The sequence below is a fragment of the Mobula hypostoma genome, chromosome 13 (assembly GCF_963921235.1).
Source record: "Mobula hypostoma chromosome 13, sMobHyp1.1, whole genome shotgun sequence".
Lineage (NCBI taxonomy): Eukaryota > Metazoa > Chordata > Chondrichthyes > Myliobatiformes > Myliobatidae > Mobula > Mobula hypostoma.
The window spans coordinates 92947853-92964616 of record NC_086109.1 but is presented as its reverse complement, the minus strand read 5'-3'; the positions used below and the strand labels follow the sequence as shown (position 1 = coordinate 92964616).

At 46.1% G+C, this 16764-nt stretch overlaps 1 protein-coding gene across 13 annotated transcripts in view; it reads left to right on the top strand.

Annotated features, from left to right (window-relative positions):
- The window catches only part of LOC134355784 (transducin-like enhancer protein 3), an 83123-nt gene that overhangs the window by 16529 nt on the left and 49830 nt on the right, over positions 1-16764 (top strand). For 7 of the 13 annotated variants that reach the window (XM_063066193.1, XM_063066185.1, XM_063066188.1 and 4 more), the window contains exons 5-6: positions 1360-1422; positions 3841-3945. In XM_063066193.1, the coding sequence (XP_062922263.1) occupies positions 1360-1422; positions 3841-3945 (168 nt within the window). The remainder of the gene's footprint in view (positions 1-1359; positions 1423-3840; positions 3946-16764) is intronic. The other 6 variants (XM_063066192.1, XM_063066190.1, XM_063066191.1 and 3 more) reach the window with 1 other exon arrangement.

Here is a 16764-nt window from a genome sequence, read left to right as displayed (position 1 = left end):
AGCGGAATCAAAGGTTCTGGGGATAAGGCAGGAACTGGATACTGATTGTGGATGATCAGCCATGATCACAGTGAATGGCGGTGCTGGCTCGAAGGGCCGAATGGCCTACTCCTGCACGTATTGTCTATAACAGAGGTGGCATGGTAGCATAGCGGTTGTTTGAGGCTTCCGTTGGTCAGTGTGGAGCATATAGATGTTGCATCCTGGCTGTGTAGATATGTAAGCCAGAGCAGTACAATAATGAGAGAAATCTCTTGCCCATGTAGTAAGCTGCCCCTCTCCATGCATCTGATGAACCCAGAGGAACTGCAGAGACTGCAGTGTCACAGGAGTTGCCAGTCAGTGTTGAATTCGATGTAGGACTGCCTTGGGGTCTCCAGTTCCAGATTTTTTTTCCCCCCTCGGGATTTACTCCCGAAGCCTTCCCTGTGAATGGGTATAACCGCAAGGCAGCGGAGGTTGGAGATCAGAGTTTTCCTTCTAGCTGAGCTGCCAGCCGTGGCCAACAAGCCCCACCTGCCTGGTGCGAGTAGTTTTAAGGTGCCAATAAATTTGTTCCGTGTCCTGTCAGCAGAAAGGGTTCCACCAGGATTAGTCGCTAAACCACACGTTGAAGGCCAGGGGCTGGGCCTGGTCGTCAGAGGCTATTTGAGTTGGACACCATTGGGAGCATTTAAGCAGTGGGAGCTGATCCCCGCTACCACCCCCAGCTATAACAACTGTAAGGAACCTTAAGAGTAGCAGTTGGTGTAATGCTGTTGCAGTGGCAATGATCAGGCTTCAGTTTCTGCTGTCTGTAAGGAGCTTGTTCTCCCTGTGACTGTGGGGGTTTCTGGTTGGTCCTCCCAGGCTCCATAGACATGAGAGTTAGTGGTTAATTGGTCACGTGGATGTCATTGTGTGGCATGGGCTTGTTGGGCCTGTCACCGTGCTGTATCTCTAAATAAGTACTGAACGCATTGTCTATATATGTAAGAATGAAAAGGCATTGCACAATTTATTCTTGTAAAATAATTGTATGAATAAAGTTTATTGGAAACCTTGAGCAACACAGCTGTTGGGCAGCGTGTGTGTTTGAACTTGAACGCCCGCCCTTATACAAGTGTGAGGCTTCAAAAACCGTGACCAGAAGGCCACTGGGGGTCAACCCCTTCCACTGGGCTGTTCCTACGCCCGTCATTACAATTATTGTAATCACGTTCCCCATCTATGAAATAACTACTTGTGAAGCATCGATCAGGAGTGCTTGCGTATCTCAGTTCCATTCGCAGATGCAGACTCGGTTTCGTGTTCCCTCAACCCTGTGTGAAGAGACTTTTCTCGGAATGCTAATCAACCTTCCGTTTCCTTCCCATTCAGACGGAGATTGCCAAACGACTAAACACCATCTTGGCACAGATCATGCCTTTTCTTTCTCAAGAGGTAAGTGGTCCTGTGTAGTTCTTGTTTTTAATCAACATTTTGCACTATACAGCAGCTGCTTAAGATTTTTTTTTCCGCCTGAAACTGGAGTATTCAATGCTTGGACTGACTTGTGTTCTGGTTGTGATGGGACCTCTTGTTAATCATATTAGTGTAGTTGTGTTGAGATTTGTCAAAAAAAACCCTTTAGCCTCTCGGCCTGCTTTGTGAGCTGTCTGCCTGCCAATGTGTCGCATCTTTAGGTACCCACTTGTCCAATCTAAATCCACTGCTTTCCGTTATCACACCTGCATTTTGCCAGAGTCTGTTCTGGGTTGCTTCAAGCCTTTGAGGTTGTGGGCAAGGGGTGGGGAGAGAGAAGGAAGTGGCTTTGATTTCACATTTGAGTATTTTTGCCTTTTTCCACCGATTCGCCACCCTTTGAAGAAATTTCTCCTTGGTTCTAAAGGGATGTCCTATTCTGAGGCTGTGCCCTTGGATCCCAGACTTTTCTGCCGATGGGAACATCCTCTCCTTGTTCACACTGTCCAGGCCTTTCAATATTTGACGTCTCAACTTTGGCTTTGGTTAGTTGCCTCGTCCTTGGTGGGTGGAGGTGTTGAGTGGCTTGCTGAACTGTGAGCTTGGAAGGAATACGTATGGGGTGCATTTTCCAAAGCCCAGTTCCCATTTGAACACACTGGGTTACCTGTAGATTATGATATTGTCTATGTCCTGAGGGACTGCTTTCTCTGCTTCCCCATGTTGCAATTTGGAGGAGATTGTTGTATTGCCTGCCCTCTTTAATCTAGAGCTGGTGGAACTTCTAAGGCCATGAGGTATAGGAGCAGAATTTGGGCATTCAGCCCATCTATCTATCCTGCTATTTGTTCATGGCTGATTTTAGCATCCCTCTCAACACCATTCTTTCTGTCTCATAACCTGTGGCATCTTTACAATTCAAGAACCTACCAAACTCTACTTTAAATATACCCAATGACTTGGCCTCCACAACCATTTGTGTCAATGTATTCAATAGATTCACCACCCTCTGGCTAAACAAATTCCCTCCCCTCCCATCCCTGTTCTTAAAAGGGTGCCCCTCCTATTGAGGCTGTGTCCTCTGGCCCTAGACTCCCCCATGATAGGAAACATCCACTTGACATCTACTCTATTTAGGTCAGTCAGTATTTGATAGGTTGCAACGATGTCCCACTCATTCTTAACTGCAGGCCCCGAGCTGTCAAACATTTCTCATATGTTCACCCTTTAATTCCCAGGATCGCTCTCGTGAAACTCTGGACTCACGGCAATGCCAGCACTCTTAGATAAGGGGTCTGAAACTGCTCACGATACACCAAATGTGTTCTGGACGATGCTTTAAAAAAGGCTGTGTGTTACCTCCTTAATTCTGCTCCCATCTGCCCCCCCCATGCCATTTAAAAAGGCAGAGAGACTATTGCCAGCTCTGTTTCAGCTGGGGTTACGGCTTGGTTTAGGAGCGAACTCTACATCAGAACCTGGCCTCTCTAAGCTGGGTTGTTCCTCCAGCAAAATGCAGCGAGTGGAAGATGGTGATGGTTGTAGAATGGTTGGTTTAAATTCAATCCCACTCTCACACAGTATCATATGATTAAATGGGGGGTATCTCCCAGCCATTTATGTTTGAAGTTCTATTTCTTGTGACTCCTCTGCATACGCTGTTAAAGTAAAGGAGGATTGTTCTGTGTGACACAAAATGCTGGAGGAACTCAGCAGGTCAGTCAGCATCTATGGAGAGGAATAAACAGTTGACGTTTTGGGCCGAGATCCTTCATCAGGACTGGAAAGGAAGGGAGGGGCAGAATAAGGTGGGAGGGGAAGGAGCACAAGCTGGCAGGGGGTAGGTGGGTTGTTGGGGTGGGGAGAGATGAAGAAAAGCTGGGAGGGGATGGGTGGAAGAGGGTAAGGGCTACAGAAGGAGAAATCTGACAGTGGGCCAATGGAGAAAAGGAAGGAGGGGATCCAGGTGGAGGTGATGGGCAGGTGAGAAGAGAAAGGATGAAGTGGGGGGTGGGAATCAGTATTGGGAATGGAAATAGAAGGGGAGGGTTAGAATTTACTGGATGTTAGAGGAATCAGTGTTCATGCTGTCAGGTTGGAGGCTACCTAGATTAAATGAGTTGCTCCTCCAACTTGGATATGGCCTCCACATGCAGCAGAGGAGGTTGTGGACAGGCCTGTCCGAATGGGAAGTTGAATTGAACTAGGTAGCCACTGAGATTCTGCCATTTGCGAAAGGTGCTCGACAAAGTGGTCCCCCAATCTACAGGTGGCCACTTGAGTAATGAGGATTCTTGAAGAGATTTCAGTTGCTAAGTAAATGCTAAGTTGCACATGATTTAATGGATTGAATTTAATGTTTTCTTTGTATCTTCTGCTCCTCATGTCCCGTCCCAGCACCAGCAACAAGTAGCTCAAGCTGTCGAACGTGCCAAGCAAGTGACAATGACGGAGTTAAATTCGATCATCGGGGTACGTGGAGTTCCCAATCTGCCTCTCACAGTGTGTACACCTTCTTATTACTTGACACTATGCAGGGGTGAGCGTTGCAGTCGCGCTTCTGAAAGGACGGCAGTGGGTAGTAATGCATGGCAAAGGTGATCTTTAAGGAACTGACCAGTGGTGATATCAGTGCAGATTATAAGACCATAAGGCGTGTGAGCAGGATTAGGCCACTCGGCCCATTGAGTCTGCTGTGCATTCCATCATGGCTGATTTATTATCCCTCTGAGGTTACAGGCTTTCTCCCTGTAACCTTTAAAACCCTGACTAATCAAGAACCTATTGACCTCTGCTTTAAATATACCCAATGGCTTTACCTCCACGGCCGTCTGTGGCAATGAATTCCACAGATTCACCACTCTCCAGCTAAAGAAATTCCTCCCCTTCTGTTCTAAAGGGACATCCTTGTATTCTGTTGCTGTGCCCTCTGGTCCTAGACCCCTCCCCCTCCAATTACAGGAAACATCCTCATCACGTCTACTTAAAACTAGGCCTTTCAATATTTGATAGGTTTCAATAAGATTCCTCCTCGTTTTGCTAAACTCCAGCGTTGCTGGTAGCTTCTGGCTGAAAGACCTGTTGAAGGGGGGAGTTTGGACCTCAGCAGCTTCTAGTCTGCTGTCAACATGCGTGTATGGGCCCCCCGTTGGTTGGGTTCAACCATGGAAGTGACATACCAGCAAGCCTGGGCAGTACGATGTGGAGAGCAAGCTTATTGCACATTCTGTAGGCTCCCCCTCTCCACACAGCTGAATCCAAGGAACGGCAGAGACTGATGCTGGTTGGCACGGGCGAAGTCGCAGGAGCTCTGGATTTTTTTCCCTTGGGGTGTCCTCCTGAAGCCTCCCCCATGAGCGGGTATAGCTGCAAGGTAGCAGAGGTTTGAGATCAGAGTTTTCCTTCTAACCATGCCAACCATGGCTGTCATGCCCAATCTGCCAACGTGACTGGTTTTATGGTGCCATTGGCCCTTCTGTCAGTAGAAACGGTACCGCCAGGCCCAGTAGCTAATCCACATGTCCAGCTCCAGGCCTTCACTTGATTGTCAGAGGCTATTTGAGACACATGCCATTGGGCGCATTTAATACACAATGGGAGCTCATCGCTACTACCCACCCCCGGCTATAACGGCCTTAAGGAACCAAACTGCATGTACGCTGATGGAAAAATTCTTTGATCTTGGCTCGTTTGCAAAAGGTTCCCTTCCTTCTGGCTGATGATGCCCTGTGAATTCTCCCTCTTACCAGCCTCATGAGAGCCAGCTACTGGGCGCAGGGAGGTAGTTAGATTCCTTCTCAAGCCTCTGTCTAACTATCTAACAAATAACCGCTCACTCTTGCACTTTTTAACCCTTTAATCCTTTATGCGTGTTATGAATTGTCCCACCATCGAGTGCTGTTTGCCAGGGGCTGTAGATGACTCCCGTGCTCTGCATCCGGAGTAACGCGTGTAAACTGCTGAAAGGACTCGGCAGGTCAGGCGGCATCTGTGGAAAGGAATATAGAGCCAATATTTCAGTGGAGACCCTTCATCAGGACTGATGAAGAGAATTGGCCTGAAATGTCAGGTCTACAGTGCCCTCCCTATTTAGAGATACAGCTGGACCAGGTCCTTCCCACCCAATGAGCTCCACTGCCCAGCAGCCCACCGATTTAACACTAGCCTAATTGTGAGACAGTTTACAATGACTAATTACCGACTAACAGCTATGTTTTTGGACTTTTGGAGGAAACCAGAGCACCTGGAGTTAACCCATGCGACACCTGGGGGAAAATGCACAAACTCCTTACCGGAATTTAACTCCCAGACTGTGGAATGCCTCGCGCTGTAATATCGTCACGCTAGCTGCGGCCCCCAAATAAATGCTCACCGCGTTGTCCACCCAGGTAATCCTACATTCCTGGGTTTAGCCCATATCCTTCTCAGCCCCACCCCTCTGTATAGGAGAAGAGGGTGGAGAGGAATAATAAATCAGCCATGGTGGAGAGGAATAATAAATCAGCCATGGTGGAACGGTGGAGCAGACTCTGGCTGAGCGGCCTAATTCTGCTCCTGTGTCTTGTGTCTTGTGTCTTTGCAGCTTCCCAGTTCAACGGCATTGGGTCATAGGATTTGGGAGTCTCACGTCAGGTAGCAGGGTGGCCACTGATCTTCATTTCTGCCGCTCCCTTAAAGACCCTGCAATCTCTACTGGTCCGCCCTACCAGCTTCCCACTTGCCCTCCTTTCAAGCGATGACTTGCACACACTTGGCTCCGACCAATGTTGTGTTTTTGATGTGAGTTTCTGTACAAATTGACTGGGTTAAGCTACTGTTGAGCAGGTCTAGTTTGGACGTTACGCGACGGGGCTGTGATGGGAGCCATTTGACTTCCAAGATCTTTTGTGCCTCTCTCTCCAAGCAGAGTGAGCTTAAATTTGGGGGGGGGGGGGGGGAGGGGAATGAAGCTTATCTACCAAGCAATGGACATCTGTACAAGTACAGACTGTGTTAGCGTCAAATGTGTTTAGACCATGTTGAAGGCCGAATGACAAATGTGTTTCGTGTTAGCCGTCAGCCCTGAGTATAAATTGATCGACCATCTAAGATTCTTTCTCTGATTCTAAAGATAAAGAATCAATAGCCTCTGCTCTTTCTGGAGAGCTCTTAATGCCTTTTAAAGGCTTCTTTCCCCTGTTGTAGCAAGATGTGTAGGAGGCTGAAGAATCAAGTTATTATTTAATTAGCCTTTTATTTAATGTGCTGGTTTATAGGCCAAGCAACAATTCGTAGCAGCTGGAGGGAGATATTGGGATTCAATTAAAGCAAATGTGTTAGGCCTGTGACCCCCATTTTGGAGGTAATCGTTTCCTCGAATCTGCCTGAATAGGATTGCCGGGCTGTCATTACTACGCCAGCCATTCAATCAGCCTGTCTGATAAACGATTGCAAGGCTGGGATTATAGGCAATCGGGGGAGGAGGCGTGGGGGGCACCTCTGCTGTGGCTCCGCGCTTGACCGAGCTTTACCGAGTGTTTTTGTCTTTTTTTTTTAAAAATAAAGGGCTTCAGATGTCACGGGGAGTGGTGTATAACACGGTTACTCTCTTCCACCCCCCCCCCCCCACCAGAAGCTGCCTCTGGTGGTCCTTTTTGAAAAATCCAGCATTAATCATGCCAATCCACTTAGTCTGGCCTGTAAGAAGGGCTTTGTCCTTCCCTCTGATGCTAATAACCAGGGGGGTGGTGTGATAGAGGCTCTCAAATTTTCTCCAGTGAAGCAGTTGATTTGAGAGAGTTTTGGCCTTGCGTTTTGAGGCACGTTGGTTGGCATTCAGTTGCCTGGCGTCTGTTTCTGGTTGTCGTCCCTTTTGGCACGTTCCCTGTGGTGCTCACAGTATCAAAAGTGTTTAGGCAAAGGTGGGGGGGTGAGGGGAGTGATTATACACTGTGCACGTCACTTGTGAATTTGGGAGCACGCACTGCATGTTCGAATCCCTCCTCTCCCCTGCCGATCTTTAATGGTTGTGCATGCACGTCTTCCCACCCAAGGCTTGTGTGAAACGTGCAAAGTCCTCTGGTTTTCACATTGATCTGGTTCATACCTTGTGACCATCCGGCCGACGTGCAAGACAATCCTTTCAAATGCGTGACAGCTGTGCTTGAAAATGGGTTGTGTTTTTTTTAAAAAAGGGTATTTTGTGGTGAGTATTTGTGCTTTTGCCTCCAAGGCCAAGCTTTTTGAGATGTAATTTTCTTTATAAAATATTTGAACAGCTCTGACCTGATTGTTGCTGTAGGTCAGTAAATTTGTCTCTCTCACAGACAAAGCCAAGTTGTATTGTGTCTCTGGTGATGTTACTGAACAACAGGGTTTGTTTTTCTTTTTTTTTGCAAAATAAAAGACTGATAAGTACTGGTGTTTCAGACGTAAGCAGTCTGAACGTCTTCTCCTGTGCATTGTGCAAGTCCACAAATTTAATCTTCAATCAGAGATTCTCGGTGTGATTTTTGTTTTTCGTACTCTCTGTGTATGCGGAGCAAGCGGATGGATTTGTTTGTCATTTTGCGGTTCAAAGGTTTGCTGATCCTTGTTGACCTCCCAGATGGATCTCATTGTTCCCTTAGTAAAAGCACATCAGGAACAGATAACTGACTATCTTCAAGTCCTAGAAATTGGAGGAAAGTTTAAAACCTAGGAGGTCACTTGTGTTTGCACTGTTTGGGGAAAAATGGCTCCCTGGTCTAAACCCAGTAGTGGGACTGGAGTTACTGAAGGTGATTTACTTGAATTGCTTCTCGGGGCCAAGCCTTTCTCCCGATTGTCGACTGTTGACCACAAAACAGGGTGAGGAGATATCTCTGCTGCCTGGATATCGGGAAGACCGAAGACATGATCTTCAGCTCTGCTTGCTTTCTTTTTATAGTCATAGTGCTACAGCCCTTCGGCCCATCTAGTATGTGCTGTACTGTTTGGCCAAGTCCTATGCACCTGCATCTGGACCACAGCCTCCATGTTCCTCCCATCAATGTATTTATCAAATCCTCTCTTCAACTGAAGCAGCTTCCACCATTTCGGTTGTTCCCCCTCAGTTCCCATTGCATTTACTTTATCTATACCCCTCATAATTTTGTATAGCTCTATCAAATTTCCCCTCATTCTCCTATGCTCCAAGGAATTGTCCTAACCTATTCAACCTTTCCCTATAACTCGAGTCCCAACAACATCCTTGTAAATTTTTTTTCCAATTCTGGTCCCTTGAATAATCTTGGTACAAATCTTTCTAACATACGGTGGCCTTTGCAATTCCCTCCTTTTTAAAAACTCCATTGTTTGTTCTAACACTCAAACCATGTGTTCATTTCCTTTAAGATGCTCCTTTGTAGGCTAGGTCTTCAGCTCCGTTGAAGATCTCATGTGACATCAGCTTTGGTTGGTAAAATGGTTTTGAATGTTGAGGCACATTTAAAGTTGGTATCTAAATGTTGATGTTCATTTTGTATTTTGTAATTATCAGATGTACTGATTGGGAAGTTTGATTAGGCTGTGTGGGGAGAAAAAACAAGACTGCCAGTGTAAATAAATTGGCATAGTGTCCTATTGAGTTCAAACAAGATGATTGGCTTAGGGTTTAGGATTAGATTTATTTTAAAATAGATTTCCAGAGTTAAAATGGTGCCGGTACAATTTGTTTGGAAGGATGAGGGAAGGAAGAGTGTTGTCTTTAGATGTGACTTATCTACATTTGAAAGTCCGGGCTTCATGCTGCTGTAATTAAAGCTTTTGTAATTTGGATCCAAATTTTCCATGTTCCATGCCAATTCTCTTTTTGTTTCAGGCAAGAGATGTTTTTTTTTTGTAGCAGTGTACGTGGATTTATTATCCATTCAGAAATCTAATGGCAAAGAGGGAGCAGCTGTTCTAGAAGCATTAACTGTGTGTCTTTGGGCTTCTGTACCTCATCCTGGATGGTGCTAATGAGAAGAGGGCATGTCCTCTGTGATTGAGGGTACTTGATGGCTTTTCTTTTATTGTGGAGGCATTGCCTTTTGAAGATTGTTCTCAATGCCAGGGAGGCTAGTGCCTGTGATGGAATCGGCTGAGTTTACAACTTTCTGCAACTTTTTCCGATCACGTGCAGTGGAATGCTCTCCATGGTGCATCGTAGAAATTTGCCAGTCTTTGCTGACATACCAAGTATCCTCATGCTCCTAATAAAATACAGCCTCTGTTGAGCCTTGTTTGTAATTGCATCAATATGTTGGGTCCAGGATAGATCTTCAGAGATGTTGACACTCAGGAACTTGGGAATTGCTCATCCTTTCCACTCCTGATTCCTCAGTCTGGTGTGTGTTCCCTCGACTTCCCCCCTCCTGAAGTTCACAATCAATTCCTTGGTGTTGCTGGCATCGAGTGCAAGGTTGTTCAATCAGCTGCCCTGTCTCACTACTGTGTACCTCCTTGTCCCCACCTGAAATTCTGCCAACAGTTGTGTCATCAATAAATTTATAGATGGCATTTGAGCTGTGCCTCCCCACACAGTGCTTCAAAAGGGTGTAGCGAGAGTCGAGCAGTGGGCTAAGTACACATCCTGGAGGTGCGCCAGTGTTGACTTGTCAGTGAGGAGATGTTATTTTCGACCTGCACAGGCTGTGGTCTCCCTGTGAGGAAGTGGAGGATCCAGTTGCAGAGGGAGGTGCAGAGGCCCAGGTTTTGGAGCTTGTTGATTAGTACTGAGGGTATGATTGTGTTGAACACTGAGCTGTGATCAATAAACAGCAGCCTGATGTAGGTATTACTATTGTCCAGGTGATCCAAAGCTGAATGGAGAGCTAGTGAGATTGCATCAACTGTAAACCTATGTGGCGATAGGCAAATTACAGAGGGTCCAGGGAGTTGAAACTAGCCAATATTTGCCTATTGCCTTCTCAAGTGAGCCACAGGGTGATAGCTATGTCCTGCTATTGGAAGCTGGTAAAGTTGTCGCCCTTTTGAAGCAGATGGGAACCTCTGACTACAGCAGTGAGAGATTGAAGATGTCCTTGAATATTCTGGCCAGTTGGTTTTCAGTGCCCTACCAGGTACACCACCAAGACCCCATGCCTTCTGAAAATTCCCCCTATACTGGCATTGGCCTCTGAGACAGATCAAAGTCACCAGGTGCTGCAGGGATTCACACAGGTGTAGTTTTATTCTCCCTTTCAAAGGTGTTGAGCTCATCTGCGAATGAAGCATCACTGCCATGCATGATATTGGGTTTCATCTTGTAGGAAGTAATGGCCTGCAAGCCCAACCTGAGCTGACGTGCTTTCAGTTCAGTCTCTAACCAACTCGAGCTGACGTGCTTTCAGTTCAGTCTCTAACCTCAATTGGAGTTGTATCTTTGCTCTTAAAATAGCCTTCAATTGGTCGTACCTGGATTTCTTTTATAGTTCTGGATCACTGGTCTTGAATGCCACAGATCTAGCCCTGTAGTAGGGTTATCATGTGATACTTGATAAAATTGGGTCTAGTATAAACCAGAGGTATTTTAAATGGTGTAGCTGATGGGATTTGCTATTGTGGCTCTTTGAGTCTAGTTTTATCTGCCATTTGTGCATTGTGGCCGCACATCTCATGTCGTAATTGGGCCTTCTGTCCTTTGAGGGTACCAGAGCTCAGGATCCTTGCTGTTTGGTTTGGGATGAGTCCCTTTATCTGGTCTAGATTTGGAAGCCATTTTATTAGGTACAGGAGTGGAACTCAGTGTGGTCATCTGCCCAGTGTTCTCTCTAAAGTGTGCGTGTGCACACACCTTTTGCTACTCGTGCACAAAGGAATTGCACAAAGAATTTGAGTTGTGATGGACTTTAGGACCCAGAGGGCTCAGGAACTGGCATCTGCTGCTGTCGAGTCCCGAGTCGGGAGTAAGTCGGAGTAAACATAAATTTGCGGATAGTGAAATAAACACAATTTGAGAATTATTTTAATGTTTTGACTCCCATCAATGGAACAGAATTACTGAAGTTTCAGCAGCAGCTCCAAGTGATCCTGATTGGGAAGGGGGTGGGGGTGGCTACACCTTGCCCAAGGGTGACCTGCAGGCTAGCGGAGGGAAGGAGCACCTTACACCTCCTTTGGTAGTGAAGCATCTCCACCCCACCACCCAATCTCTTGCTATGTGTTGCAGGGAGCCAGTTGTTTCACTAAACAGTCACATGACAACACTCACTAATGTGTTACCACTGAGTCAAGTGGGCTAGTTTATTCAATTAATGTGTGCCAAAGTTCAGCAAAGGCTCTGACTTATTTACAATGACATTTCCCACTCTCTCTGCAGTCAGCTCCCAGGTTTATTTTTATTTGGAGATGCAGCTCGTTGGCAGGTTTTCTGGTCCAAAGCGCCTGAGCCCCCTAATTACACCTGTGACCGTTAACTTATTTTAGAAACATAGAAACATAGAAAATAGGTGCAGGAGTAGGCCATTCGGCCCTTTGAGCCTGCACCGCCATTTATTATGATCATGGCTGATCATCCAACTCAGAACCCTGCCCCAGCCTTCCCTCCATACCCCCTGACCCCCGTAGCCACAAGGGCCATATCTAACTCTCTCTTAAACATAGCCAATGAACTGGCCTCAACAGTTTGCTGTGGCAGAGAATTCCACAGATTCATCACTCTCTGTGTGAAGAAGTTTTTCCTAATCTCGGTCCTAAAAGGCTTCCCCTCTATCCTCAAACTGTGACCCCTCGTTCTGGACTTCCCCAACATCGGGAACAATCTTCCTGCATCTAGCCTGTCCAATCCCTTTAGGATCTTATACGTTTCAATCAGATCCCCCCTCAATCTTCTAAATTCCAATGAGTACAAGCCCAGTTCATCCAGTCTTTCTTCATATGAAAGTCCTGCCATCCCAGGAATCAATCTGGTGAACCTTCTTTGTACTCCCTCTATGGCAAAGATGTCTTTCCTCAGGTTAGGGGACCAAAACTGCACACAATACTCCAGGTGTGGTCTCACCAAGGCCTTGTACAACTGCAGTAGTACCTCCCTGCTCCTGTACTCGAATTCATTTCTTGAAAATGAATCTCGGGATAATGTGTGGTGAAATGTACGTCCTTGCATAATAAATTTTTAAACTTTGACTTGTTTTTGGAAGGTGAAGAAACTGGTGAGAATTGATCTGTGGTAGCTGGTGATCTAGTAACGTTATATTAGCCTGCTGCCTTTAGGAACATGGGCCAAATGCAGGAAAACGGGAACTTTGCTTGGCAAGAACCCATTGAGCTGAAAAGCCTGCTTTGTGCTGCGTGATCTTTGAATCTTCCTCCCTCTCTCCCTCATTGGTGGCACTGGCTCTGTCTTGAGCTGCCTGTTCATGGCTCAGAACAGCTTCTAGAAACTTTCCCTCTGGAAACAACAACTTCACACTGTCCTAGAAGTGTTTTCCCCCAAGGCAGTTAATCTGATCAAGCATTCTAGTTGCCCCTCCCTTGCTATTACCCCCGGCACAGCAGTTAAAACAATTAAAGTGGATTACTGCTGTTTACATTGTAAATACTGGCTGGGATTTGTGCACATTTTATTCCATATCTGTCCTTTAACCTCTTATTATTAATTGTTTTTGTTTCATATCATGCCTAACATGCAAATATACATGGTGACCCCTGACCCTTTGCCCTGTGGTGATGCTCCAGCTGCTTTGTGTAGATGTGCTCAGTGGGGAGGTCTTTACCTGTAATGGACTAGGCTGTATAGAGTACGTTTTATAGGATTTTCTGTTCAAAGGCATTGGTGTTTCCATACCAGGCTGTGACTCAGCCAGTCAATATACTGTCCACCACATATCTACAGAAGTTTGTCAGTATTTTAGACGTCATGCCAAATCTTGCAAGCTTTAAGAAAGCAGAGGCACTGCCGTGCTTTCATTTTAATGGCACTTGCGTGCTGGGCCGAGGACAGATCCTCTGAAATGACACCAAAGAATACAAAGCTGCAGACCCGTTCTACCCCTCAACCCCGTTCTCCTGTCTTATCCCTGTAACCTTTGATACAGTTACTAATGAGGAAGTTGTCAACCTTCATTACAAATGTACCCGAAGATTTGGCCTCCATAGCTGCCAGTGGCAATGAAGTCCACAAATTCTTGGCCTCTGGTTAAAGAAATTGCTCCTTGGCCTACATCTAAAGGGACAGCCTGAGGTTTTGCCCTCTGGTCTTAGACTTCCCCACTACAGGAAACATTCTCTCCTCATCCACGCCATCTTGGCTGTTCAATATACAGTAGGCTTCAATGAGAACTCCCCCTGCCCCATTCTTCTAAACTCCAGTGAATGCAGGCCTCGTGTTAACCCTTTGTTTCCTGGGATTATTCTCGTGAACCACATCTGGCCACGTGGAGAATGCCTACAGCTGTGTGGTTCATTCTTTGGTCTGTGTGGTTTTCCTCTCCCTCCCCAAATGAGAGGGGTGGTGGTTCGTAGGTGTGCGGCAGAACGTGGGGAGGATTAAAACAAAAGATGGATATAACGTAGCGGTTAGTGCGGCGTTGTTACAGCTCGGGGCATCGGAATTCAATTCCAACGTTCCTTGTAAGAGGTCTGTGCGTCTTCTGGTGAGCGCGTAGATTTCCTCCAGGTGCTTTGATTTCCTCTCACATTCAAAGGACTTGGTAGGTTAATTGTTTATTGTAAATTGTCCTGTGGTTAGGCTAGGGTAGGGTTAAGTAGGGGGTTGCAGGGGTGACACAGCTTGTTGGGCTCGAAGGGCCGGTTCCTCACTGTACTTCTAAATAAAATGGTTAACGATCATCACAGACTAGCTGAAGGGCTGCCTCCTCCTGCTGTATATCTAACTCTATTTGTGGTTGGGAAGCAGAACCCGCCATCAGCCACGTACCACTCATGACAGAATGGGCAATAGAACATAGAACAGTACAGGCCCTTCGGCTCACAATGTTGTGCTGATCCTCAAACCCTGCCTCCCATATAAGCCCCCACCTTAAATTCCTCCATATACCTGTCTAGTAGTCTGTTAAATTTCACTAATGTATCTGCCTCCACCACTAACTCAGGCAGTGCATTCCACGCACCAACCATTCTGAGTAAAAAACCCTCCTCTAATATCCCCCTTGAACTTCCCACCCCTTACCTTAAAGCCATGTCCTCTTGTATTGAGCCCTGGGAAAGAGGTGCTGGCTATCCACTCTATCTATTCCTCTTATTATCTTGTATATCTCTATCATGTCTCCTCTCCTCCTCCTTCTCTCCGAAGAGTAAAGCCCTAGCTCCCTTAATCTCTGATCGTAATCCATGCTCTCTAAACCAGGCAGCATCCTCTCCATTTCACAGGTGCTAGATCTTTGCTTTTGCCCAGTACCTTGTGCTGACACAGATAGTCATAGTCATACTTTATTGATCCAGAGGGAAACTGTGTTTCGTTACAGTTGCACCAACCAAGGACCACTACATCAAGATCTGAGTGTGGTGCATAGATTGGCCACACTGGAGGCTGGGTTCCATTGAGGGAGCTCTGGGTACTCAGTGGCCACTTCAGTCGGCACATCTGAAAGTGTCCTTGTTAGGTGCGGGGATGGCAGTCACTAAAATCCAAATAGCAGTGCACAAAACTGCTGGAGGAACTCAGCAAGGCAGGCAGCATCCAAATGTTCATGTGAACGGCAAGGTGATTCGTGCAATTGGTATTGATGGTCTTGAGGGAATGTTAGATAGAAAGGAGAAGGCACTGCAGGCAGGTGTCTTTTCATGTAGGATGTAAACAGTTCTTTTGCATCAGAAATTAAGCCAGCACAATTGTGTAACATTACCACAGCACCAGCAGCTGGAATTCGATTCCACCGCTTTAAGGTTCTCCCCTTGATTGCAGGGGTTTCTTCTGGGTGCTACGGTTTCCTCCCACATTCCAAAGATATGCGTGTTAGTAGGTTAATTGGTCTCGTGTAATTCACAGAGCAGGCTCGTTGGGCTGGAAGGGCCATTTTACTGTGCTGTACCTCTAAGGCTACGTCCACATTAGATTGGATAATTCTGTAACCGAAGACTTTTCTCTTCGTTTTGACCCTCCGTCCACACTGAAACGGCGTTTTCCTCCCCTGAAAATGGAGATTTTCTAAAACGCCGCCCAGAGTGTGTAAATTTGAAAACGCCGATTGTGCAGAGTAGTGCGGATATTTTCAAAAACGCTGTCATGACGTGCTGGAACAGATGGCGACAGCGCGGCATTTCATTGTTTTCATGAACGCAAGTCCCCCACCCAACCTAACAATTTCAGAACAGACGGCAACGAGACTGAAGCCAGAAGAGTTAGAAATGTACTCACAAAATACTTTGACCTATAGCTTACTGAATAAATAAGTATATTCACTTTGCCCTGTTTTCTGTCCTTGCTTGTATGAAGGTGTTTATGCAAGTACTTCTCTGACAATAGATGTGTAACAGCCTAATGTAACATTGTATGGAAATACAAGATAACACTGATGCAGACATGTTTTATACATTTAACAAGGTGCTTTATTAATGCAACAGAGTTAGTTTTTCAATGTTTCTCATTAGCCGGGTCATACTGTCTGTGAACTCCCTGTCGGTTGCCTCCATACGCTCCAGTATTTGTTTTCTTTTAGTTTTAAGTCCTCCTGCGCGAGAGCCAACAGCAATTCCTTTTAAGTTTTTCTACTCTGTAACTGGACAAACGCACACCAAGTATACCGTTTCCTCTTCGCTTGTTTTCTGTGTGTCCTGCACATGCCCTGTAGGAGGAGATTCGCCCAAATATCTGTCTAATGTGGACGGAGATATTTTTAAAAACGCCTGCTGTGGACACCTATCGTTTTTATGGGAAACCGACGTTTTCAGAATTGTCCGGTCTAGTGTGGATGTAGCCTGAATCAGAACAAATAAATTTTGCAGTGAAGCTGTGGTGATACCTCCCCATGTGCTCTATCCCACACTGAGATGACAGGCATGCGTCTCGTCCCTTATCCTGAGATTTGTCTTTCCGTAGACAGCCATGAAACAAAGAAACACTGTAGAACTCATTCAAAGAAAAGCATCAAACACCCAATGCACAAAAAAAAAGAACAAATCTCACAAATGGCACAGGGGGAGCGGAAAACACGATATAAAACATCAAACCACATTGTCATTGACGGTTTAGGAAAATTCAGTTCAATTTAGCACTGTGTCATTCGTTGACTGCAGGCCATAGAGCTAGTCTGCCTCAAACAAAATTGCACAAAATAGCAATTTAAAAAAAAACCTGAAACACGCATGGCATGACCTGCAGAGTCCAATCTACATTGTGTTGAATGAGCCTTGGCCAAGACTGGCAGCATCGGACGAGAG